The sequence below is a fragment of the Ailuropoda melanoleuca genome, chromosome 9 (genome assembly GCF_002007445.2).
Source record: "Ailuropoda melanoleuca isolate Jingjing chromosome 9, ASM200744v2, whole genome shotgun sequence".
Classification (NCBI taxonomy): domain Eukaryota; kingdom Metazoa; phylum Chordata; class Mammalia; order Carnivora; family Ursidae; genus Ailuropoda; species Ailuropoda melanoleuca.
This window is the reverse complement of record NC_048226.1, coordinates 93,006,977-93,034,028: the sequence shown is the minus strand read 5'-3', so window position 1 is coordinate 93,034,028 and position 27,052 is coordinate 93,006,977. Positions and strand designations below refer to the sequence as shown.

Genomic DNA, 27,052 nt, shown 5'->3' with positions numbered 1-27,052 from the left:
TGATTATATCGCCCTCTTGTGTTTCTGTGTCGTATTTCTTTTTAATACTCTACAAAAATAATACCAGTTCATTGTTGAAAACTTAGAAAATACAGGGGGGAAAAAATACTGAAATAAAAATCACCAGTAGCCTTACAATACACTGTTTATAGGTTGAGATATATCTGTCTGTATCTTCTAATATTTTCTCTATTTGTAAATCTTTTTTATCGGATGTGTATTTATCGCCATAACTTTTTAACCACATTGGTTTCATACTATAGTGCTATTTGAGAACCTGATTTTTCACTTATTTATGTATTCTGAAAATTTTTTTCTGGTTTTGTAAAGCACTGTAGCCTCAGACCTTTGCTTAATTGGAAGCATACAGCCTCTTAACGCAGAGCTACCGTAGTTGAGATGGGGTGGGGAGCCTAGAGCCTCTCCCGCAGTCCGTGATGTCCCCCCCAGCAGGGTCTGCGGGACCCCTCGGCAGTGTCCGTGACTTCATTTCTGACAGCTCTACAGAATGTCCGTCGTTTACTCGCCCCAGAAGTTATTTCCCCAGTCTCCTATGTGGAACGTCTCCATTGTTGCCGTGTTCTCACTTTTGAGAACAAGCTTCGAGGGCATCATTTGAAATTTCTGCATGTGCCCTGACAATAGAGTATTTCGATGTTGGCCCTCATTACTGTGTGAATTCAGTTCGCATATTTTTATTTCCCCTTCCTTCACTATTGTTCGAGTCAGTTAGGAACTGGAGAGAAACTGCCTGGAGCCCAAGACCCTGGTCTGTTCTTGCTCCAGTCAAATTTAAGCAGCTCACCTTCTTGAGGTATTTCAGAGTTCTTCAAAAGGTTCTGTTTATATTGTGCCAGAAGTTTTACAGTAGACATTATGGGCAATATGAAACACTCTAGGATTTTGATAGGAACCATGAACTGACCCTTCTGACTCTTCGGCATTGCTGCAGAATTGTTTAGTTACTGTGTTTGTTACTTAGTTGGAGGGAGGGGGGCGGGGCCACATCCTTCCCACATCCTGCTGTGAGACAGCGTGAGCATCTCCCTCTGCCTGTTCTCGTCCAGTTGGTCTGGATTTTTTTCTGGTGCATTCAGTCATATCTCAGTAGCTCATTTTAAGCTACAAGAGTACTATACCTGGAAGGTACATGAGAGACCTTGTAGACCTTTTGTTTTGTCAGTGGCAGAAATGAGAAGTGACCAGCCTCTACCCACACAGCCAGGTGGAGGCAGGTTCAAGTCTCGAACACCCTTCTTCTCCAGTTCTCAGACAAGCCTGGCAGCTGCTGAATGAAAGGTACCCTTGGTCTGTCACCCCCAGCCATATCCTGGGAGCAGACCTAATCTCCTGTCCTTCTCCTAAATCTGCCCCCACCTCCCTGCCTTCTAATCCGGAAGTGCAGCGTGCTCTCGAAAGACCAAAATTGGCTCCGATTGTGTAACACTTCTGAGCCTTGGAACAGCTTTCCCACGTATGGAGAGGAGTATATTCGTTCAGCCATTTACTCCATCAACAAGCATTTTATTTGGCATGTCTCCATTATCCTAGGGTTTGGTATAACACAGTGGTCGAGAAAACGGCCATCGCTCCTGCCTTCAAGAAGCTTTGCTCTAGACAGTAAAGAAACAGTCAAGTGCTTGTAAAATGCACTGTGCTCTGAAAGTGAGCCTCCTCTGCCTAGTTAAGACCAAAAGGAAATCAGACTGATGTAAAAGTGGGCTCAAGACCTCACTGAAGAGGAGGCACGGAGACTAGAATAGGAGGCTCTTTGCCAGTAGCCAAAGGAAGAGTGGTCCAGGCTCAAGGTAGAGCATGTGCATGGGGGAGATAGCTTGATGGATTGAGAACCGGAAGAAGGGCTGGCATGGTTGACGGGCAGTGGGAACGGGTAGAGGGGCTTCAGACAGGTTGCCAGGGCCAGACTTAAACTGGGAGGTTGGATTTGAATCCAGGTCCGTGGGAAGACATTGATGGCCTTTGAGCAAGAGAGTGATATCATGTGATAGTCACTTTAAAAGATCACTTGACTAGTAGAACTCAGGAAATGAGAATGGAGTCAGTAAGAACATTAATTAAAAACCTAACCATCTGCTTACTCACTGTTTGACCTTGGGCAAGTTGCTTAACCTCTCTGAGCCTGTTTCCTTATTAATTGGGTAAGACCAAGAATCATCTTACTGAGTTGTTGTGAGCAATAACTTTAGATAACATATGTTAAACACAGTACCATCTGTCATTTTAATAAATCTAATTCAGGCTGCTCTGCCTGGATTAGAGCACGATCTATAATAGGATACATTACCGTACAGTTGGAGAGACTCCCTTGCAGAGTGAGGCAGGGAAACAAGCATAAAGCCTGCCATTGGAGAGACTATGCTGCAATATGGAGGACGTTTGGGAGTCCTCCCACCTTCCACCCCAGCCTCAAAAGACCTATCCTAGTATCTGAAATGCTATCATTGTAGTTTTTCCTCCACTAGCACTGAGCTTTTCAAGTGTGAGAAAGTAAACCTAGTTACATTTTATTAAGAGTCTGTGTTGGGAGGCATTTGGTATGCGGAGCACCCAGTATCTGTGCTGCAGCACCCCGAGCCGGCGGCCTTACCATTCCCACTACAAGCAAGGAGACCGAGTCTCTAAAGATTGAATGACTTGTCCACAGACATACCTCGCTAAGTATATGTCACCTGCTTGACCCTGTGAGCCCCTGGGCACTCAGGCAGCTGTGAAGCATAAACCATTACAAATGTGTGAGCAGTGGGTGAGGTGGGAACATGAGCTCTCATCGGTGCTGGATTTGTAAGTGCCCTCGACCTGTGAGCGGTATTCTTTGTTTCCCCTTAATGCATATGCAACCAAATACAGTAAAGCTTTAGTTCAGTAGTAGTTCAGTAGGTCGGTCCTTGTTGATAACATTTGTCCATTTTTATGTGTAGTCTGTCACAGTCTTCAAAACGTCCTGGTAATCGGCAAGGAGATAGTGCTGTAGACAGTTCACTGACTTTGGAGTCAGCCCTGGGTTGTGGTTTGACCGCTCCAACTCTCTAAGTGTGTTTGAGCACGGGACTTAGTAACACCCCCAGGGTTATCAGGAGTAGCCAGTGGAACAGTGGCGTGGAGGCAGGCGACCCTGTGGTTTGCTGCGAAGTGGGAGCTTCATGGGATCCTTCTCCCTGATCCAGCCGCACAGCCTGGGCTAGTTGAGGAAGGTGCCAGGACACCATTTTAAAATCAGAAAACCGAGTCAGTAAGGTTAACGGTTTGCCCAAAGTCACCCAGGCCAGGAGTAATGAGTGGCCACATGCCTCTAGGCTTCTCTGCTCCTGCTGAGAACTCTTTCCTGTGTATCACAACACCCTGGAATCGGCCTGACGACAGGGTGCCATGAAGGTGCGTGAGTAGGCCATGAAGGAGTTAACACACTAGACAGAATACCTCATTTATTCCAGGGAGTCGTAGACTTAACTGCTGGGAGCTGGCTCATTATTTTAATTGGATTTTCCAATGTGTTGAGCAAGTCAGCAGATTTACATGAGCCTTACTTTCAGCGAAACTGTGTCTGTCTGTAGAGAGGAAGGAGAGAGTACCAGCAGGCAGTGGAGAAGGAATGTCAGAATTAATGCGGGATGGCAAAGCAAGCAAATTCTGCCCTCGTTAATTGATACGGTGCCATGTGCATGTGGGCGTTGTGGGGGCACCGTGTGTAAAGCTGTGCTGCTCTCACACGGGGAAGGGAACGAGGCGCTGCTGAGTCACTGCCCCCTCTGCCTGTGCTCCTGCAGGGTGGTAGGGAGCCCCCCCCGGGCCGGCCAGAAGCCACAGGGCAGTGTGGTGACCTGCAGCTGCCCCCTGGATCCTGCTTTGGGTACTGGTCAGGGGACAAAACGGATGACATGCCTCCCCTTAACTCAGAAGCATACCTTCTAGAGAGGCAAGACAGGTGACAACATCATCAACAAAATAACAAGATAATTTCATTTTGTAAAAACTCTAACGGGGTTAAAAAAAAATTAGGGCAGATACTTAGAGGAAAGCTGATCGTGAAGTCCTCTCTCACATCTGGGATTACAGGTTCTGTGTGTAGTGTCTACGCAGTTGTAAGGAATAAGTGGTTATTTTGATCAAAACCACTATTAATTACAGTTTGTTTGCCTTAAGCCACTTTTGCATAATGAAAGGGACAGACCTCAGCCTCCTCCTGTCTTTATTCCAAATTTCTGGTTGGGCTTGATGTATATACTTGTGGGGGCCGTTTCCTCTTTGTGAGGAAGGAAACAGACAGCAGTTTGTTTGGAAAGCAGATATATCAACCACACCCAAACATCATTCCTTAAAGGTTTAATGTGTTTGCTTAGTAAAGTGGAAAAAGAGGTGCTTTTAGAAACCTATCCTTCATCCTCATGTTATCTTGACTCGTGTGAAGAACTTATGTTGATTCAACCTTATCATTAAAGGAAAGGAAATAGGTTGGTACTTGAGTAAATGGGAATGGAATACTCAATAGAATTTTAGTAAAATTAATGGGAAATAATGACATAATAGATGTGAAAGCCTTTTAAAAAATCCCTTGAGGATAATGAAGGTGGTACAAGGAAAGCTGTCCACTGATTGTATTACTGTGTTATGTTGGCCTTCTGGTGACCCTGAGGATGCTTTTGTTAGGCGTCAGGTTGAGAGCCTTGCTCAGGCCCTGGGAGAGATTCCTGAAGGGACTGGAAAATAAAAAAGCAGGAGAATCACAGAATCCTCCAACTGTCAAGTCATGTAATCCATCACTGTCACACAGCAGTACCTTCAGATATTGGAGAAAATAGGTCTTCTCTTCATTGAAATCTCCAAGGAAGGAAATTTTGTTTGGCTCCTCAATAAACATTTCTTAAAAGTTTCCTTTTCTTGAGATGAGTCTGTCTTCTTTTTGACTTTTCTTTGTATCTTCATGGTGACAAGTCATTACTATTTACTTGATACTTAAACCAGTCTCCGTTGGGGGCACCTGGGTGGCTCAGTCAGTTAAGCCTCCGACTCTTGATTTCGGCCCAGGTCGTGATCTCAGGGTTGTGGGATCGAGCCCCACATCCAACCCTGTGCTCAGTGGGGAGTCTGCTTGAGATTCTCTTTCTCTCTCCCTGTCTCTGCCTACCCTCGCTCATGCTCTCTCTCTATTAAATAAATAAAATCTTTTAAAAAACACCCAAAAAACCAGTCTCCTTTGCCAGTTTTTGCAACTTAACCTTTTTCCTGGGAAGTAAGGTGGGGAAAGTTTAAGTTTCAACTTTTATTCCTGGGGCTTTTCCTTAGTCTCATCACTGGGAAGAGTCTGAATTCATAATACACCATATTTGGCCTTCTTGGTTTCTTATCAGCTCCCAAGAGTATGCGTGTGGATAACCACAAAGAAATTCTTAATTCTTGGGGTTTTCCACCAGCGCAGCTACGGCCCACCTCCTCCTGCCCCATGCCTGACCACGATGGCAGCACTGGAAGCTTACAGCGTTTGTCTGTTGTGTGGTCAGTACTTGGCTTTTGAGGGACTTTTCCTTCCGAACAACTCCCACATTCAGTACTTACCACAGAGTTTCATAATTCTTTCATTGTTGTCTTGTAATACAGCCTTCAGACCAAGGTGGCAGTAACATTAATGTATTTTTTTCCCTGCTCCATTTCACAATGGTTGAGGGATTGGTGAAATTAAAAATGGTTTATAGTCACTGTCCTCTCATTTTTTGTTTTAGAATTTTTTGCTTGATTTTTGAATAAACGATACAGTACATGATACAAAAAAAATGTTTTTCATGCAGAAAAGTCCACAGTAAAAGGCTCTTCCCCCACCCTCGCTCCTTGCACACCCAGTCTCTGTCCCTGCAGGGAAACAGTACCAGCAGTTTACTCTATATGCTTTCAGTAATTTAAACATAAACCCATTTTTTTGTTCTCTGTCCTTTTTTGTTTTTTAAGTTTTATTTACTTATTTAAGTAATTTCTGCACCCATCATGGGGCTTGAACGCACAACTCCAGAATCACGAGTCCTATGTTCCACCCTGTGAGCCAGCCAGGTGTCCTGTTCTTTTTATACAAAACTTTGTATGCTATGAATACTGTTTTACACTTTGCTTTTATCGTGTAACAATTTATCTTGGAGATACTTCTGAAGTTAGACGTAAAGAACTTTCTCATTTTTATGGCTATTGTTTAGAACTTCCGTAGTTTATTTAACTAGTTTCCTATTGACAAGCACTAAGCTTTACCTCAGTATAAACAGTCCTAGGGGTGCCTGGGTGGCTTAGTCGGTTAAGTGTCTGGCTCTTGATTTCGGCTCAGGTTGTGATCTCAGGGTTGTGGGATCGGGCACCACGTTGAGCTCCATGCTCAGTGGAGAGTCTGCTTGATATTCTCTCTCTCTCTCTCTCTCTTCCTCTCCCCCTCCCCCGTGCTCTCTAAAATAAATAAATCTTTACAATGAATTTAAAAAAATGAACAGTCCTACAGAGAAGAGCCTTGTACTCACGTGATTCTGTTTTTTCTTCACTCTACAAATACTTAACTGAGCGCCTACTGTGTGCTAGGCAATGTTCTAGATTCTGGAAATACGGCAGTGAACATACAGACCCTACTTGCCAAGAGCTTGCATTCAAATTGAGGACACAGCAAACACATGAGGAAACCAATGGTGAGGGATGGTAAATGTTTTGGAGAAAATAATGCAAGGATGTCTACGAAGCGAGGAAAGGTGGAGACTGGCCTGACTAGTGGAGGGCAGGTGCCTGCCTCACTTACCACCATCCGCACAGACGCGTGTGGCTCACAGGATAGTGGATGCAGGAGGCTCGCATTTCAGGAAGGAGCTCGCTGAGGACCCAGAGCACACTAGTATTGCAGCTAATCGTCTACAGCAGAGAGTGAGTCCTAGTAATCTTTATTTTTCCCATCTCATACCTAAGGCCAGTGTTTGTCAACTTTTTCTTTATTATCACCTGCAAACTGCCCCACCCCATCCCAAGGAGACTTTTTAAATACATTTTTTAAAGATTTTATTTTTAAGAAATCTCTATACCCAGCATGGGGCTCGAACTCACAACCCTGAGATCAAGAGTCACACACTCCACCGACTGAGCCAGTCAGGTGCCACTTAAAGACATTTTTTTAACTAATCACTTTCCCCATGAGGTTTTAATAGAACAGATACACTCTGTATATCAAGTTTATGTACTTTGGCCCTTTGGAGAGCCACAGCTGTTACAGTATCTAAGATGTTTTTCACCCCGCTTCCCAGGAACCAAGGCCCTTGATCTCACAGAATGAAGATTGTGAATCTGTGGCTCTCTCGCTGTTAGCACCTGCCAGCCAGGCAGTTTCTCTATGTGGGGTTAGTGTCACTGCATAGACAAAATCGTCTTGGTATTCAGAATCTCTTTGTCTTTGAAAAAAGAGAGAGTTGGTTGTTTTCAGTCCAGGCCCTCTGGTGGTGTGTGCCCTGGACAAGTAACCTTGTGTGTTCATTGGTGGCCAGGGAGGCAAAGGTAGAATGGCAAGCTTCAGGAAGCCCCGGATGAGAGCAGTAGGCAGGAGTTGGCAGAAGGTGTCCCTTCTGCTCCACATGGCCTTGTTCCTATTTCTTATTTAACATCTATTTGGACGTTAAAAATAAACATGTATTCAGCACTTCTTAGGTGTCCGGGAACACACTAGCACTTGTCAGGTGTATTAACTAGCTCCTTCACAGCCGGATGCAGTGGGTGATAGCGTCCTCGAGTGACAGATGTGGTTCAGAGGGTCCTACACAAAGCCTCCAAGTGTCAGCCCAGGTCCTTCACGCCATGTCCTACTTCTGCCTCTGGACATCGCTTGGAGTGGCAAGGTGTGGCAGAGTCAGTTGCATACTGTGACCTCCTCTGTCCCTGGGATGTGGGCTGTCTCAAGGCAGGAAGTGTTTTATTCACCTTCACGTAGCGAGCTGCTGGCATGGAGGGTGTCACAGAACTTGGTCAGTGGTGATGGAAGGGTGGGTGGCTGGCTGGCTGGAGTGACAAATGAGCACACTCTTACCCAGGAGTCAGATTATTTCCTGGGTGAGGGAGCCCACCAACTTCTCCAGCTATTACCTGGTTCTGCAAGGCCCTGCAGTCTTGGTTCCACGCAACTAAACCTGATTTCTTCAAAGTGCTAGGGGTCTCCTTGGCTTTCTACGACCATCTTTTGTACCATCTTAAAATCAAGGAGGCACAGGCCACTTCCTTGGAACAGTGAAAACCCTGCACCCTGCTCTAAATTGTGCTTCCTGAATATCTTGTCTTTTTAATGCATATGGGCACAGAGAAGATACAGTAAGTAGGACAGTCGGGGTCCCTGCCCTCATTGAGATTATGTTCTGGTGGGGGGCAGAGAGTATACATATAATTTCAGATAGTGACAGAGGCCACAGAAGCATATGAAAAGGAGTGGTACAAGCCAGTTGGGTAGTTCCCTCCTTCCTCTGACAGAGGCAGTTGAAAAAAAGTCAAATTAAGGTCGACCGTGTCAGTAGGGGAGCAGTGGCGGGTCTGCAGATCATTCAAGGGATTATTCACACAGGTGGATGCGTGCTGCCACGTGGTCATCCAGAGCCCGGACCCCCAGCTCTCTGCCCCTGTGCTGAGGGGGAGGCTGGTCTTGCCACCCAACCTCAGGGCAGCCCTCAGGGTCTGTGACCTGGTGCACGAAAGCCCTTACACAGAGCCCGGTGTGTGTGAGATGCTCTGACAGCAGTCGCTGAGTTTATTATTCTGTTTGCACTTCTCTTCTAACCATCTCCTCTCTTTGCTCTGCTTTCCAGCTCCAGGGTCTGAGCCACAATGTGATCTTCACCTTGGACTCCTTGTTAAAAGGAGACCTGAAAGGAGTCAAAGGAGTAAGTGTTCAGAAATTTGATTTTCACTTTAACTGGAAAGAATTGATTTTTTTGTCGTTCAGGAGCAGAGTGGTACTTGTATTTGAAAGACACTCTGAATATTTTTAGCATAAAAAAAGCACTTGGAAAATGATCATTGGAAAAGATGTGCCACTTCACATAGTGTTATTGACTGAGGAATAAGATGAGGCGCTTTCCGGAATATCGGTGAGAGCCTGCGTGGGTGCGGGCAGTCTGCGCTGAGTCTTGGCCACGCCACTGGCGACCCTCAGCCCAGCCTCTCCAGGCCGCCGAGTCCTGCTTCACGGGTTCCCTGGGAAGCTCGCCCCTTCCTGCCTGCGCAGGCGCCTCGCGGGGGATGCGTGCTGTGCTGGGCGTGAGAGTGTCTCTGTCAAGCTTCACACGTCCTTTAAAGGAAAGCACTTTTGCTGAGATGTTCTTTTAGAATTATTTATTGCCCTTGGAGCAAAAGTAAATTCAATCTCAGTCTCATTTTCTCTTTCCTAAGGATCTCAAGAAGCCATTTGACAAAGCTTGGAAAGATTATGAGACAAAGTTGTAAGTAGCTTTTTATTTGTTTATTATAGTCTTGAATTTCTTAAGAAATAGTTAACTGGAAGACTCCTCTCTTGTGGACAACAGCTTGTGTAGTACATCCTTGTAAGGGCTAAGGGTTTGGGTGTGCTGACCCAATGAGAAGGGGTTCATCTGCCTCGTCGTCTAGAGCGAGGTGTGCGATCACTGCTGAGTGTTTCAGCGCTCGTGGCTGCTGCTACTAGCTTCAGGCTGTAGATCTGACTGGTGCAACTTTGCTTTAATTATAGTTAGCACATAACTATAGACTATTGACATTCCCACCTAGCAATTAGGAAGTCACAACAGCTAGTGTTCGTGACGTCCTTCTGCCTGCCAGGGCCTGCGCGCAGTGTTCCTGTGTGCGTGACCTCCCCACGGTGACCTCACTGTCTGTGTGTGGTTCGGGGGACTGAAGCCTGGAGAGGCTGCAGAGATTGCAGAAGCTCATGGAGCTAGGTAGGTGGTGCCGTGCTGGCCTTTACCAGGGCTGGCGCAGCGCCTGATGGGCACGGCGGGACAGCCTGCGGGCATCATTGCCGGATTGTGGAGATGATGCATGGGAGTTGGCGTGGTACGGGCCTGGCTCATCTTCGTCCTGTACGGATAGTACCACCTTCCTATGTTTTTTTTTTTTTAAGATTTTATTTATTTGAGAGAGAGAGAGAGTCTGAGTGGAGGGGAGGGGCAGAGGGGGAGGGAGAAGCAGACTCCCTGCTGAGCAGGGAGCCCTATGGCGGGGCTCCATCCCAGGACCCCAGGATCATGACCTGAGCCAAAAGCAGACACTCCACTGACTGAGCCACCCAGGTGCCCCTCCCGTCCTTCGTTACTATTATTCAGAGACATCTGTACTACCAGGAGGTGGGGTGGGAGGAGAAATGGATTTTAAAGCACTTAATAAAAATCTTGGCTGTGAACTTGGATAGCTATAAACATAGGAGAATAAAAGCCATTTCCGTCTACAGCAATAACAGCAGAATGAAAACACAAACAAAAGAAAGACAAATTCAGGATTAAATTTGTTTTTTGCCAAGCTACTTCTATAAATCCTTATGTGAGCAGTGCATTGCTGGAGACTTGCTGCCTTAGGAATACTTTTATGCATTGACAGTTATAAATGCAGCTGAGAACAAAAAAGGTTCTTAAAATGGTCAGTGATGTAAGTGAATACTGTGGGCCATCCTGTCTTTCTGTATGAATGCTCATACTTGTGAGCTAAGTACAGCCCTGCCCAGAGGCAGCTGCATGCACTGGGCTGGGGATAGAACTGAGTACACACCAAAGGGGCAAGAGTCCACAAAAGGGAGAAAAAAACCTTTGCGCTAGACTTGTGGAATAGATCTCTTTTGTAGGACGTGGAAATAACAAAACAAGACACAATATGTGCTCTGTCAACTAAAGTGCTACCAATATTGGGTGGTATAACTGTATTTTTATAACAGTCTTTGTGTTGGTGGAAGAGCTTGAAGTACCTGCTGGTCAGTATTACAAACATCACGGAACATCAGTGGTTTTCAGATGATCCAGATGCCCTTCATGGCACTTTCTTCAACTGTATTCGAACGTGTCTGGCTGTTCACTAGTCTGTATTGTCCTCCAGCATCTGACCTCAGTGAGCACAGTGACCACATCATCCTTGTGTTTGGTGCTTATCTCCCAGGGCCTAGCAGAACCTTGGGTACATAGCTAGTGCATAGAGAATAGTTACTGAAAGAATGAGAGAATTATCCACGTCTGGAAATCGTGAGTTAAGTGGGTCCTCATTTTAGGATTTCACCAGAAAGATTTTTATTTATTTTTTTTAATAAATCCCTGGCAACAAATTATTTTCCTAAGATAGGCTTCTTCCTCACTCTGTATAGTGGTACAGGAAGTAAAAAAAAAACAACAACAAAAACCGAGAAATAAGTATTTGATTATTTGATGTGACAGGACTCATTTGACTATGAGTTACAGAAAACAAAATGATATATCCCAAAAAAAGAAGAAGAAGTCAATTTATTAGCTGTGAGAACCCAGGGGGCTGGTCAGTGGTCTTCATTTAGGACCCAGGAGGCAGTGAGCCATGATGGTTAAGACTGCAAACTGGGGAATCAAAGACCGTGGGAGAATCTGGGTGGTGCCCCCTTAACAGTTTTAGACTTTGAACCAGGGTACTTAACTTTGATGGTCTTCACCTGTTAAAAAAAAGTAGAAAAATTACCTACTTCTCAAGGCTTCTGTGATAACATAACATGTTGAAGTAATTGCCACTGCTGCCTGGTATACGCTTGGCCCTCAATCAGTTTCTAGCAAGTTTTTTAATGACCAATAATATTTGGTCAAAATAATACCCATACATCAGACATTAAATAGTACTTGGCATCTGTTGAGACTTACTCTGTGTATAACAGAAGCCCCGGTAACAGTGGTTTCGTCAAGAGTTTATCAGAGAACATAAAGCTTCTAGGGCAGACCGGGCACCCATCACAGCAGTCCTTACACGCTGTACAAACGTCTGTGCTGCCCCCCAGAAGCTGAGCTCAGTGATCTGTGCTGCCCCTGGTGAGGCAGGTTTGCTTTCCGAATGAGGCACGGGAGAGGGAATCTCAAGTAGGCCGTGGGCCTGCTTCTCATGGAAAGTCACAGCGGTGCTCGGCCAGCCCTCCCGTCCTGCTGCTCCCTCTCCTCTTCCCACTGCTACGTGCTCCCGGGTTTGTCTGTGTCTGTTCCTCGGTGAGTTCTTGCTGCTCCTTCCTGCTTCACCCGACGTGCTGCCGCGGCTCATGAGGGCTTAGCTCTCATTCACAAGCACCTCCATCACGTCCCCCGCCCCCCGTTCATCCAGTGTGGCTCATGCAACAGTTTATGGATAAACCAGTTGTCAGTTTGGAACTTCTGTGAGTGAAGATGTTTGGTGCCAGTCGAATGGTGTGTTGTAATGGGATCTCCATTCTTATAGCACCATTTTTTGCTTTTCCTTAATGAAATAATTGCCTCATTTCTTCATTTGCTTGGTTCTATTTGAATCTTTTGTGAATTTCGTTAGCTGTTCCAACACCTATTAATAATGTTTCTGTTTAGAAAATACACTCTATACGTTGTAACAGTGATTATATATGGATTATCATTAGGTTCTCTGTCAGTCCCTTCTTTACTGTCCTGGAGAATCCTTGCAGAGCTCTTAGATCAGCAGCGCAGCTGTCATCCTGGGCTGCCCCTCCGTGGGGGCTCTCCTGCCGCCTCTTTCCTGGCATAGTCCCATATTCAGCTGGCACTACTTCCAGCCATTTCCAGAGAACAGCTCTACAGGAGGGAAATTTTTCAGATTCTGGCATGTCCAGAAATATCTTCATTCTGCCATCACACAGAATGAAGTTTGGCTGAATGTAAAATCCTAATTTTATAACCATATTCGCTTGAACTATTGAAGGCGTCGCTCCACCGTTTTCTTATTTCCAGTCTTTGCTAATGAAAAAATCCGATGCGTCTTTGATTCCCATTTCTCTGTGTGTGACATGTGGGGTCTGGCGGAGGAGGTTCATTTATCTTCACTTAGAAAATGTTCGTCTTTTGGGGCACCTGGGTGGCTCAGTTGGTTAAGCATCCAACTCTTGATTTCGGCTCAGGGCATGATCTCAGGGTCCTTGGGATCGAGCCCCACGTCAGAGAGTCTGCTTGAAGAGTCTCCCTTTCCCTCTGCCTCTTGGCCCTGCTGTCTCTCTCTCTCTCTCAAATAAATAAATAAATCTTAAAAAAAAAAAAAAGAAAGAAAATGTTAGTCTTTTTTTTTTCCCCAAAGTTTCTACGAACTTTCTTCATGTGCTGTGGTGCGTGTATTAACCTTCTCCTTGCAATTTTTAGTTCCTCAGTTCTGTAAGTGTTTCTTGTCATTCCTCCCATCTGTTTTTTTTTTTTCTCCTGTTTATTCTCCTAGAATGCCTTACCATATAGTGTTGGACTCCCCAGGTGGTTCTTATAATTTTCCTCTCTTTTCTGTCCTGTTTGTCTATGTTATGTTTTAGATTATTTTCAACCTTTTATTCCCACTGGTCAGTTGATTTTTTTATTTGGCTGTCATATTTTCAATTTCCAAAGCCCTTTTTCTCAATTAGTTGGGAGGTTTGGGTAATCTTTTTTATAGTTTCTTGTTGTTTCATAGAGTATTTTAGCTCTCTGAGGATTTGATTATATTTTATAAAATATTTATTTTCTTACTGCCTCTGGTTCCCCCATCACCACCACCCCCAACTTGTTATTTTGATTTCTTGCTTTCATTTTGGAAGATTTCCTCAATTATCTTATCATCCTTCACTGCCCATTCATATTTGAGAGCAAAGCACCCAAAATTTGTTGTTAAGCTCATATATGTCAGCAGGGCCTGTCAAGAACGCAGTGAGCTGACTTTTTAGGTTTTAGGATGTCGAGACAGCTTTTTTCCTTTTTTCCTTCTTTCTTTCTTTCTTCCTTCCTTCCTTCCTCCCTCCCTCCCTTCCTTCCTTTCTTTTCTCTTCTTTTCTTTTCTTTTCTTTTCTTTTCTTTTCTTTTCTTNGCTTTTTTCCTTTTTTCCTTCTTTCTTTCTTTCTTCCTTCCTTCCTTCCTCCCTCCCTCCCTTCCTTCCTTTTTTTTCTCNTTCTTTCTTTCTTCCTTCCTTCCTTCCTCCCTCCCTCCCTTCCTTCCTTTCTTTTCTCTTCTTTTCTTTTCTTTTCTTTTCTTTTCTTTTCTTTTTTCTTCTTTTCTTTTTGAGAGAGAATCCCAAGCAGACTCCCTGCTGAGTGCAGAGCCTGACCTGGGGCTCAATCCCAGGACTCCAAGATCACAACCTGAGCCAAAATCAAGAGTCAGATGCCCAAACACCTGAGCCACCCAGGCACCCCAGGACAGCTTTTTTATCTGGAGCATTCTAAATGTCAGTCTCCAGAGGTATGTCTCCTGGCACTGTTCAGCTCCCTCAGCCCCCTGTCTGGTGATTGCATACAATGGCATTCTAGAAGCAACAAAGGCCAGGGAGGCAGGGACCCCTATTGTTTGGGGTATGCACTTTTTTTTTTATTTTTATTTTTTAAAGATTTTATTTATTTATTTGACAGAGATAGAGACAGCCAGCGAGAGAGGGAACACAAGCAGGGGGAGTGGGAGAGGAAGAAGCAGGCTCAAAGCAGAGGAGCCTGATGTGGGGCTCGATCCCATAACGCTGGGATCACGCCCTGAGCCGAAGGCAGACGCTTAACTGCTGTGCCACCCAGGCGCCCCTGGGGTATGCACTTTTCTCTTTTTCTCTGTGTACACCTGCTTTTCCAAATACTTGTTGAATTCTGTCATCCTTTTTTGTCTTCAGTTCTTATTTTTGGAAGATTGTATTCTTTATGATTTTAGTATCATTTTAGTGGGATTATGGAAGGAAGAAGGAATAAAGGCATGTGGTCAAGTCACCACATTAACCCAGAAGTCTACTGCTACTAAGTTATGTCTGCTCCTCTCATTTCTTCTCAAATGTCTTTAGCTTCCTGGTTCTCTTCCCACGCACACCAGTGGAGAGAGCTGAGACGTATTCTCTATCTGCTTTCACACCTACTTGAGGGCCAATGTGGCATGATAAGATTGGCATTATGGTGCTAGAGGCATCCCAACCAGATTCAGAGGCATCCCATAGATTTTCCAATGGGTTGATTTTCTACCGTGTTTGTATATAGACAAGAATGTTGGCTTTCTTTAGGGTTTGAATTTCCACCACTACGATTTAAAAGAAGACTTGAAGGCTAATAAGTCAATTTGTCTTTGCGTTCACAACTAAAATTCACTCTTCCTGCAATTGGAAGTCTGTTTTCAAGTTAGATGGATTTTCTGACAGAGGGTCGTAACCATTGGTGTTACTGCCAGAGTACCATCTATCATAGCCAAGCATTAGCCTCAGGTTGTGTTGGTGTAATATGGGCCCTCTTTCATAATTGCCTGCCTCCCTCTTGGTTGCCCCCCCTGAAGAACATTTCATAGGATTCCAAATCATAGATTGGGATTTCTCCCATCCTTATTTTGTACAATCCAGTGCCACATGGTTAAATGATTAAAATGTGTTAAGGGGATATGGAAATGCCCCAGGTTTAGAGGAATTTTGGAAATTAATTTTGACTGCTTTTTGTGCATGTCCACTACACATTTTGATTGTCTTGAAATAATTTTCAGACCCATCATCTGTTGATCAAGATACGCCTCAGGTCTCCAACTTTCTGATTCTTTTACAACATAAAGTACTTTACCCAAGAAAAAGTCAACTGTCAAGATTTCTTCATGCCAACCAAAATATGAGAGAATTTAAAAGAATTCATCCACGTGGGGGCGCCTGGGTGGCACAGTCGGTCAGGTTAAGCGTCTGACTCTTGGTGTCACTTCAGGTTGTGATCTCAAGGTCGTGAGATTGAGCTTTGCGTCAGGCTCCGTGCTCAGCGCAAAGACCGCTTAGGACTCTCTCTCCCCTCTGCGCGCACACACTCTCTCTTTCTCTCTCTCCTCTCTAAATTAAATAATGATTGAAAAAAAATTCATCTGTGTTTAAGATCTCTTAAAAAGCAAGAGGTTTCCTAGGTGAAAATCTGTACAGTACGTGTGTTCTCTTTGATTCTTACTTTTGATCAGTGTTACCGACATAAGAAATCCTGCCTCTTACGTCTCATAATTAGGAAACAATCAGTGGCTCTCATTAAAGGAAAGACATGATTTTTCTTTTTTAATGATGGCATCTGCTTTAATTACAGTACAAAAATTGAGAAGGAGAAAAGAGAGCATGCAAAGCAGCACGGGATGATCCGCACAGAGATCACGGGAGCGGAGATCGCAGAGGAGATGGAGAAGGAACGGCGCCTCTTCCAGCTCCAAATGTGCGAAGTAAGAGCAGCTTCTGCGAGCGTTTGCCTGGAGTTTCATTCACTGTGATCTTTCCTGCTAGGCAGGAGTTTTTATGCTTTAAAGGCAGGCTGTTTGATTATTAGAGGAGAGGACTGTTTCTTAAGGGCTCTCATCTCCATTTTTCTCCAAGCCTTTTAAGATCCGCCATTTCACTGTGGTCTCATATTTTGAGCCTTGGTCCTGTGGGGCTCTTTATGCCAAAACAGGATTCTTCGGTGAGAACTTTGATGTTGCTTGTGAGTGAGTGTGGAAAAAAATGTTTGGTGAGGAGTAACACTGGTGAATATGAAGTCTTCCTGGTACAGGTTTAGAGCGTGTTTTTTGTTTTTTTAACCACGTGTCCAGTTTGAATGAACATGTAAATACAGTAGTCGTTAAGAAAGCCTGAGTTCCTGAAAGAAATGTAATGAAAGCATGCTTCCTTGGAGGTAGAGCAGTGGTTCTCAAACTGGGTTCCCAGTGAACACTGGCACTCCCTGCCCTGGCGTCCTGGCCATTCTGACGCTAACATTGTGTCATAGAGTTCCTTTTACAGTTCTCCAAAAATGCTAAAATGGGTGGAATTTTCTCGATTTTAAGTTTTTCTTTTTTAAATATTCTTTTTTTTCCCCCCGCATACTTTTAGCTTCTTCTCAAACCTATCTGCTTATAAACACTTCTTCATAATAAAACAAGTGAAAAAGAAGCAAACAATATCAACAGAAAATCTTGGCCACTAGTAAAAATCAGACCTAGTAGTGTTAGTTAATTGCATTAATTAATAATGGGTTATTTTAATTTTTATTCTTTCATGTTTTATTTTATTCTTGAGTACCAAAAATTCTTTCCAAAAGTTTTGCTATCTGATGGCATATGCCTCAAGAGAATGCTATTTTACTTGTTTTCTGCAAAGAACAGTCGACCGTCTTCCAAGTTTTGACCATGTGAACTCTCAGTTTGAGATCCACTGCACCAGAGGGAAATCATCAGTTATTCTAGAATGTTTTGCTATGTCTGATTTCTGCTTGTCTTGTAAACTAATCTTGAGCATTTATAAAACACTAACACTCTAATCATGTCGTTTGTACACTTGTGACTGCCAAATCAGCATTTCCCAAATTAAACTCACGCTGTCTGAAGGCAACCAAGGTTCAGTAACTTGTGCGGATTCATGATTGGTGTTCTGCCACCCAGACCCGTGACTGGAAAACCCTGTCTGCAATGAGCAACATACAATTTTGCTTTATTTCCACAGTATCTCATTAAAGTTAATGAAATCAAGACCAAAAAGGGTGTGGATCTGCTGCAGAATCTTATAAAGTATTATCATGCCCAGTGCAAGTAAGTAGAATATCGTGATCGTGATTATTAGCCCAAGTAAGACCCCCTTCGCTTCTTTGGTTTTCTTAATTGCTTCTTTCTTTCTGGTTTTCATTTGGTCACTATATATAGTGTGGTATTAGAAGCTTCCAAAGCCACATGATAAGAAATGGTATTATCATCCATCCTCACTGTTTTCTGTAAATCAGGAACTCAAATTAGTGCAAATATTTGGCTACTCAAAAATGCTGTCTTACTTATAAATCCCAACAGTGGCCTTGACAGTCGGTGAAGCTCTCGTTACAGATACATGTGTCCCTGTCACTGCAGAGGCCTTCTAAGTGACTCCCACGCCCTCCTCCCTTACTTGGCATTTTACCTATTATCAGGTCATTTGTACCATGTATACCTATTGGGATTTTTTTCTTTGTCATCAAAAATTAGTGAAATTAAATACTTGGGGTGCAAAGAATACTTTGCCTTTATACTTCGATTCTTGCATAATTGGTGATACATCCGCTGTTTATATACCAGCACCAGATTTGCTTATTAACGTTGCATTTGTATCATGCTTGAGATTCTGTGGCATTACATTTGCTTATTTACTTCTTGTTTACTTACTGTTTTAGCTTTCATGGGTTTTCTAGTTTTTACATGAAAACGTGTCCATTTTTAATGTTCTATGTAAGAAGATCTTTGTATTCAACTGAGACATTTAAGGAGGTCAGCATTAATATTGTGGGACGCACAGAAGGGCACGAGTCAGACAGAAAGATGAGTTCAGACCCTGGCTCTGCAGCCAGGTTACTCTGAGATCTCCATCAGGTTCCTCTCTAAACCCCAGTACCCTCATCTGTCAAGTGGGGTTAAGGTTGGCAGATGTGAGAATTAAATGAGATAATGCATATGGAGCCTAGGCCTGTGCCTGCTACATTGTATGTATTTGCAGCTCTGAGGATTCCCAGTGGCACTGGAATCATTCATTCATAAATGTATTGTACAGAATTGTTTCAGGAGAAGCTTTTAATGATCAAATTGCTATTTACATAGATCTGATTTGTTAACTTTTTCCTTCTTTTCAAAGTAAATTCTGCCTTGTATGAATGTGTTTCACATATAAAAAATAATACATTGAAGTGTAAACAGTTGCACGTTTATAAGATAAAGTTTGCTTGTGAAAGCCTCATACTGAAGATCTGGTCTAACCTTTGGCTTCATAGCTTAGTGGGGCACATAGGAAACTTTGATAGGTGTCATGGTGGTCCCTAATTTTAGTTTCGGGTGGAATTTTTCATCTTCCATCATTTCAGTTTTCCTAGAAACGTATCATTGCTTGGAAACCTCTACAGAAATAAGTGAACCTCTGTCTTCTCCGTTACAACACTTTGGCAGCAAATCTGATTTTACCTGATTTTAGAAATCTCTCTCTGTCTCTCTCTTTTTAAAGTAAGCTCTACGCCCAATGTGGGGCTCAAACTCCCGACCCTGAGACCAAGAGTTGCATGCTCCTCCAACTGAGCCAGCCAGGTGCCCCTAGAAATCTTCTGATCTCCCGTTCCCTTAACCTGTAGAGAAGGGTTTAACCTCCACAAACTTGAGTTTTCCAAAATGTAAGATGTTCTATAAGCTATACAGATCTTATCCTTTGTTTCTGAAGGTGAAAAGAAGAGCAACTTTGACCTTGATAGCTAATGCCTCCTCCCTTCATTCTTTCATTTCCTGCTTTTTCACTTTCCAGAAACGTTTATCCATCTCCTGACAAAGGCCAGGTACTTTGTAGGCTCTGGGGTAGGAAGATGAGACAAGACTCTGTCCTCAGAAGCTAATTCTCTGGTACAGGAAGTAAGTTGGGTCAGAAGTCATCACAGTGGGCCTAGGAAGTAACTGCTAAGATGGGCATCAGAAGGAGAGACTTTCATCCAGGGGGACTGATGAGGGCTCCTTGAAGGGGTGACGGCAGTCGGGATTAGACTTGGGGGATAGCTAGCATCTGGCCATTGGAATCTGGTAGAAGAGTCTCCCCAGGGAACAGAGAGATCAGCAGAAGGAAACCTTATACTGTAAAAGCCTCCTTGTGGGGAGAGGTATTGACAACATGGTTATAATGGGGTTCTGCCCCATGGTTGAACCTCAGGAATTCCCACACAGCAAGAAACCCGGGTGGTGGTCTTTCAGGGAGACTCATTCTTTCCTACTTCAGGCAATCCCTTAAAAACCCTTAATAGACTGTAAAGTGTCTCTACCTAATTCAGAAAGGGGCGGGGGGCGGTGCCTGGATGTCTCAGTTGGTGAAACGTCTGCCTTCAGCTCAGGTCATGATCCTAGGGTCCTGGGATCAAGTCCCACAGTGGGCTCCCTGCTCAGCAGGAAGCCTGCTGCTCCCCCTTCCTGTTCTCTCTCTCTCTCTCTCTCTGTCAAATTAATTAATTAATTCTTTAAAAAGAGAGAGATTTCATATTCTAGGTACTTACTCCAGTTCCCCAAATGATTTTCAGTACACAGTCAGGGGGCGCCCAAGAGTAAGTTTGCTCCAGCAACACCGTGTATAGTCCCAGCACCTCCGCGGAGATACAGCTGCGACAGTGGAACAATACGGGGAGCAGAAAACAAGAGCTTTGGACTTTCTGTTATCCTTTCCAGCTCACCCACACCAACTGCTCGTCACTCTCAGACTTGAACATTGTGGGGAACGTGCTGCTTTCAGAACACACATAATATCCTACTGCTCACCCACTCCTTTTACCACCTAGCAAGTGTCATTATGATCTGCAGGATCAAGAACACTTACAAACATTACTATATTATCCTTAATTTAATAATAGCTAGCATTTATCAAGAGCGCTCAGGAAATTGTAGCTCCGGAAGAATGAGTAACTTGCCCAAAGGCACATTAACTCATTCAGTAGATGCTAAATAAACGTGTCAAAGTGGACAAAGCAAAAGAAACCAAAGGAAAAAAATAGGTAAACTGGACTTCAAAATTTAAAAAGGTTTTGTGAGTGAAAGGACATTATTAAGAAAACGAAAAGACAACCCACAGAATGGGAGGAAAATTCTTGCAAATCATGAAGGTCTGGTATCCAGAATATATAAAGAACTCCTGCAACTCAACAACAAAAAGATAATCCAGTTTAAAAATGGGCAAAGAATTTGAATAGCCACTTCTCCGGAAAAGATACACAGTGGCCAAAAGCACAAGAAAAAGCCTCAATGTCATTAGTCATTGAGGAACATACAAATCCAGACCACGATGAGATACCACTTTGCCCCCAGTAGGATGGCAGAATTTAAAAAAACAACAGCAACAACAAAATGGAAACTAGGTCTTGGTGAGAATGTACAGAAATTGGAACCTGGAATACACTGCTGAGAGAAATGTAAATTGGTACAACTACTTTGGAAGACTTCTTGGCAGTTCCTCAAAAAGTTAAGCCTAGAATTACATGGCCTTGCAATCCCGCCCCTAGGTATATACCCAAGAGGATTAAAAACAAGTATTTAAACAAAAATGTGTTCATACATATTTGTAGCCTCATTATTCACAATAGCCAAAGTGTAGAAACACCCAGATATCCATCAACTGATGAACAGACAAACAAAATACAGTATCACAGTGCAATGGAGTACTTTGGGGCCATAGGACTGCCGATTGCCCCATGAGCTGGCCCCTAGTGCTTGGAGGCTCCTCCCTCCCTCCCCGGTCCTTGGAATGTGGGTTCTGCTGGCCTTTCCCACTCCCAGAGGCTGCCCCAAGGACACAGCCTTGAGGTGGTGATGTGGCGTTGAGAACACCTGCCCGGTGTGTACATGACCAAGCACAGCTGGGGCCTCTATAAACTTTGGGGATTTGGAGAGCAGGTGCAGGGATCCAGTCCTATAGCTGCCGCCCAAGACAACGCTCACCTGTCCGCTCCCTTTGCTGTTATGAAAACTGTCACCTGCCAACCCGGAGTGGCCTGCCACTTTCTCAGGTCTCTTCTGCCCTCTCTGTACAGGGGCCAGTTTCAGATCACAGCCAGGAAGCTCCCAGGAGGGTTACAAACCCACATACATGCTACAACACGGATGAACATGTAAAACATGGTTCTAAGTAAAAGAAGCCTGATGCAGAAGGCCCCATATTGTATGATTCCGTTTCAGTGAAGCGTCCAAAAAGACAAGGCCACTGAGACAGAAAGCAGAGTATTGTTTGCTAGGGCAAGGGAGGAACTGGGAACCATTGCTAAGAGGAGGAGGCTTTCTTCTTGGGGTGACGGCCGTGTTCTGGAATTAGGTAGTGGGGACAGTTGCATCACACTGTGAATATACGAAACACCACTGAATTGTACACTTTGTGAAATGGCGAAGTTTACATGACATGAATTTTATCTTAATTTTTTTTTAATGCAGAAAGCAGCAACCAAACAAAAACAAAGATCCATGCCCTCATAGAACTTATATGTAAGAGGTGACAGAACCAAATCTTACACCCTGGTCTCTGGAACTCCAGAGTGCATGCTCTTAATATGTTAGAAATCTGACTTTGGTAAGCCTGGATTTGGGCCTGGGCACCTCTATTTTTAAGAATCTCTGTATATGAGCCCAGCATATCACTCTCAGCTAGCTCTTCGACCTGAACTGTTGAGATGGATTTGCGGTTAATTAGTACTTACACTAATTAGCCATTTAAGTTTCTTAACTCCCACAAGACACGTGTAGAATATATCTAGGAGAAAATGTGACCCTGGCTAGCTGGACATCAGGACCTGAAGCTTGGAAGTAAGCTTTCGGGAGGGGTTGGTGGTTGATGTGTGAAGAAATCACTTCATTTTTTAAAATTTGTTTTATAATTTGATGTGTTTTAAAGAACCATACTCTCTCTAATACTACAGGGCATCCTAACAGAATATGTGATTGGGGTAGCAGGAAGATACTGCTGTCTCTCTTTCTTTGAAATTAAATTAAAAGCAGAGAGAACATAGTATCTCCCTTCCCTCTCATTGTTTGGCTGGAATAAGAGGTGAAGTACGTAGCAACTTTCTCAGGTTAGAGAAGACAGCCTCACTCTGAGGAGGGTGAGTTCTGCTTGATGGACGGGTGACCGTTCACACTCAGGAGCCTGCCCTCTGCAGCTGTGGGTGTGTTGCAGCCTGTCGGGATAAACGTGAGTGTCCTTCTGCCTATCAGTTGGCAGCTTACATTTTTCTGGCACTCTGGGTCATTAAAGTATGGTCATATTTCTTCCAAGCTGCTTATTTAAAAAGCAGAGCCAATGCAGCTGTCTCTCTAAGGTCAGAGAAATAATGAGGCTCATTTTGCTGGCCTGTGGCCATCATGTATTGAACTGCTTCTCTATGCCTGGCATTTTAAGAACATTATTGCAGTGCTCACAAGAACTCTCCAGGGTACATGGGATCATCTCCGTTTCCTGCATGAGGACACGGAGGTGCAGGGATTCAGAGATGATGCTGTTACTCAGCAGGAGAGCCAGGATTTGGACCCAGCTCAGCCTGATGTGTTTAACTACCTGTGCTCCAGAGCTGGGAATCTTACACTCAAATCCCAACTCTGCCCTTAATGACTAGATGACCCCAGTTAAACGACTTGACCCACCTGGGCCTCAGTTACCTAGTCTGGTACAGGTTAATAATAATAATTATCTATTTTGTTGGCTTCTAATGAGACTTTAAAAGGGATATTTAATTGTGCACAATAGCAAATGGCACAGAGTAAATAGTTATGTGCCAGCTGTCATTATTGTTATTACTGTTAATCATCATTATTTTCCAAAGATCTCATCGTATTTCAGTAATGGACAGAAAGTGGCCGAGGGACAAGTGGGGTGTCAGAGAGGTAATGCCGCCTTCTGTGGGGAAGGCTCCCATGTTCAGGTTGACAGGTAATCAGACCTGACATTTGTGCTTCCCTTTCCAGTTAGCAGAACACTTTTATCTGTAGTAGTTCATCTGTCTCTTCTGGAAGCCAGAAAACATCCACCTTTGGAGGCGATCATGCTCATTTTCAGACAGGGTCAATAACCTGCCCGAGGTTATATGCACAGTGAGAATTGAGAGCCAAAACATGATATGCTTTTGACTTCAAAGTTCATGCATTTCCAGTGAACCAGAGCCAGTGAACTGGAGGGAGGAGACAGGGAACAGAGAAGCCCGCTGCCCTCAGTGAATTGTTGTGGCAGGTGATGTGTGACTGTAACTGTGAGTCCCACCCACTCGTGGCTGAGACTGAACTGCTCAAGGAGGGGACAGTCAGGCACAGAGGGGACAGGTCACCAGACCAACAGTGCAGTCAACAGCATGTTGGCCTTTGCTGACTGATGACTGTGTTACCAATGTCAAGACGGTTTTGTTCTCCCTGCAACTTGTCCCCTCTGCCTCCTGTTCTTGTTTCTCACCAAAAACCAGAAATGAGCTCTAGCATAACTTTCTGAGAGGGGCTCAGCTCAACCTTCTCCTTCCAGACAAAATGTTGGTTCTTCTCTATAATTTTGTTTTGCCTAATGTATGAATATATGATCTGTTTTAGAAAATGAAGTTAACAAAAAAGAAAACCTATAATCTCACTCAGAAGATTACTGGATTTATGTATATGATTTGTTTGTAAAAATTGGGTCATATTATAGATTAAAATGATTTCTCATTCTATTTTTCTTAGTCTGTGTTTGTAATGTCCTAAAGAATTCAAACTTCGGAAAAGACTTGTTGGGGTCTTTCTTCAGCCTTTGGTAGGAATTTGTCCCCGTTCCAGCTTGCTTTCACCTGCTGATAAATAACTTGTCATTTTTATCAGTGCCATCTCAAACAAAAACAGTACCCTCCTTCTTCTTAAAATGTGTGTGTTTTATAACATTCCAGTGTGCTATTCAAATCTGAGTTCGCTTATTCAGTTTGCCCAGTAGAGCTTCCTGCCATGATGAAAATGGTGGTATTCTCTACTGTCTAACATGGTACCCACTGGCCACGTGTGGCTTCTGTGGCTCGTAAGACTTTAGGAACTGAATTTTACATTAATTTTAATTACATTAGCTGCTAGTGGCTACCCGATTGGAGAATACAAATCTAAAGCATTGTCATTTAAACTCACGTTTAAAAAAAAGATGATTAAATTTCCTTCATGTTGAAAGTGAAAATGAAATACAAACCTATCTGCAGTGAATCTCTATCCCTCGGGGAAGGATATGATTCCTTATGTGATAAACCCACGCAGTTCAGGAAAGGAAGCTAACACGTACTGAGCATGTCCTAACGACCCAGCGCTTTGGGGAGCGAGTTCATACGTGTTATCTCTGTTACCCGCCCCCACTGAACACAGTTAACAGGAGCAGAAGTTAAGTGACCCACTAGGGAACCATGCTAGTAAATCCTTGAGCACAGATTCTACTCCATGATCCTCTGACCCTAAAGCCCATTTTCTGTTGTAAGGAGTCCTGATAGCATTCCCCTTACACTTCAGACCCTTTCTCGAGAAATTATTTTAGTATCAGAGATTAGAAGTGGTTTTGCTGTGATTGACTTTGTAGCCACACTTCTGCCTCCTCGGTCAAAGCATAGTGGGGAAGGGCATTTCAGCAAGAGGGAACAGCAGATACAAAGGCCAGGGAGAACTGAAAAAAAGGTAGCATGATGGAGTCCAGAGTTTTTTAAAGAAGATGGTAGGAGATAAAATCAGAAAGCCATTCAGGGGCCAGAGCATGAGTTGTATTCAGTTCCATACTGAGAAGTTTAACTTTCATCCCGATGGGCAGTGGTGAACAGCCGAACGTTAGAAGAGTTTAAATGTAGCTCTCAAGTTAAATGGTTAACCAAAAAGCCCTCCTTTCTCCCATTCCTCTGCAGAAAGACTCTCTGAAGATAGTATTTCTCTTCCTTATTTTAGTAACTGTTCTCAGCTGAAGATGTCAACCTGAAAAAATTCTCAAAAATATGGGATTTTAGTACTCACTCTTGGGAGGGCTAGTTCTGATAAGGATGTATTGTTACCGTTGATTGTCCATGTTGAGCTAATTATATATAGAGATATGGATCCTAGGATGTGCCCTAAAACTTCTTGATAGTGCTGCATTCTTGTCACTCACTGAGCATCTGCTTGGCGCTGGCCCCACTGCGATCCCGAGATGAGACAGTCCTCATCCTCAAGGACCTCATTCTTTGGTGGGGAAACAGCAGCAGATGTGGGGCAGGGTAGAGAAGCCTCCAGGAGGATAGAGAACATTACAGATGCTGAAACAAGTGGGACTCCTGGGCGGAGGGGTCAGACAGGAGATCTCTTCACTTGGTCGTCATGAGCAGGGGTGTCCAAATCCCAGTCTTGCCACTTCCTAGCTGTGTGACCAAGTGATGTACTCACCCTGTGCCTCAGTTTATCCTCTGGAAAGGCGATGGGATTGAAGTGCTTGGGAACTCATTCGGGTTGTTGGGGGGGGGCGGTGAGTGACATAACTCGCATACAATGCAAGCATGTTTAGCTTCTGCTATGTGCTCGGTGCCTGTCAGTGCTGGTTCTCGCTCAGGGTGAAATGGTGCAGTCTGGCCGTGCACACGGCAGGATACCATCGATCCGACTTCCTGTGTTTCAAGCGTGTGCCCGGGGTTCTTTGGGGACCTGAAACATGGCTAACTTTCCTGCAGCCTTTGTTTCTAGATAAGTTTCCTCTCTCCTCAGAGCATCTAATTCATCTTCATAATATTCTACCAGCTATGACGTGTGTCTTTCTCTTTCAAATTCAAATACAGCACAACCAGGAGGACTGCTTCTATGAATAGATGGGTGTGCACATGAAATCGCTGTGTTGGGACCGCAGCTGTAATTTGCAATGTCTACGTGACAGCTGCTGGCACGTGTCAGATGGTGCCCGTAATCTGTTTGTTGGTGTATATTCATAAAATACTGAAATTCGTTTATAAGTGTTTTGTGTTGCTATGTGGGTGGAGAGTAAATATATTAGTATTTTCAGATTTTACAGGTAATTAGGGTTCATTTCTTTTTCATACTTCTGGTAAATCTCTGATGTTCTCCATCGTAGTTTCTTTCAAGATGGCTTGAAAACAGCTGATAAATTGAAACAGTACATCGAAAAACTGGCTGCTGATTTATATAATGTAAGTATTTTGTAAAATGCATGCATTTTAAGTTGCTTTTGTAGATAAATATCAGTAAATTTGAAATCTGGATTAGAAGAGCTTTAAAGAAAAGCGGGGTAAGTGATCTGTCAGTATAAACCCAGTGCAGGTAAGCCTTCACTTTAACTCAGAAGGCCTTGATGGTCCAATATCCTAGAGTATGTTTGGGGGGCATAGGATGAATGGGTGTGTAACCATCCGTTCTGGATGGCTGTCCGTCCACGGTCCATTAGCATCATCTGTGAGTGCCCTGCAGTCAGCACTTGTAGAAAGAATGTTTGACCTTGAAGG

At 43.8% G+C, this 27,052-nt stretch overlaps 1 protein-coding gene across 8 annotated transcripts in view; it reads left to right on the top strand.

Annotated features, from left to right (window-relative positions):
- ASAP1 (ArfGAP with SH3 domain, ankyrin repeat and PH domain 1) overlaps positions 1 to 27,052 on the top strand; it is a 335,958-nt gene that overhangs the window by 220,268 nt on the left and 88,638 nt on the right. For all 8 annotated transcript variants that reach the window (XM_019794951.2, XM_011219411.3, XM_019794950.2 and 5 more), the window contains 5 exons: positions 8,814 to 8,888; positions 9,397 to 9,446; positions 16,196 to 16,325; positions 17,581 to 17,666; positions 26,665 to 26,740. In XM_019794951.2, the coding sequence (XP_019650510.1) occupies positions 8,814 to 8,888; positions 9,397 to 9,446; positions 16,196 to 16,325; positions 17,581 to 17,666; positions 26,665 to 26,740 (417 nt within the window). The remainder of the gene's footprint in view (positions 1 to 8,813; positions 8,889 to 9,396; positions 9,447 to 16,195; positions 16,326 to 17,580; positions 17,667 to 26,664; positions 26,741 to 27,052) is intronic.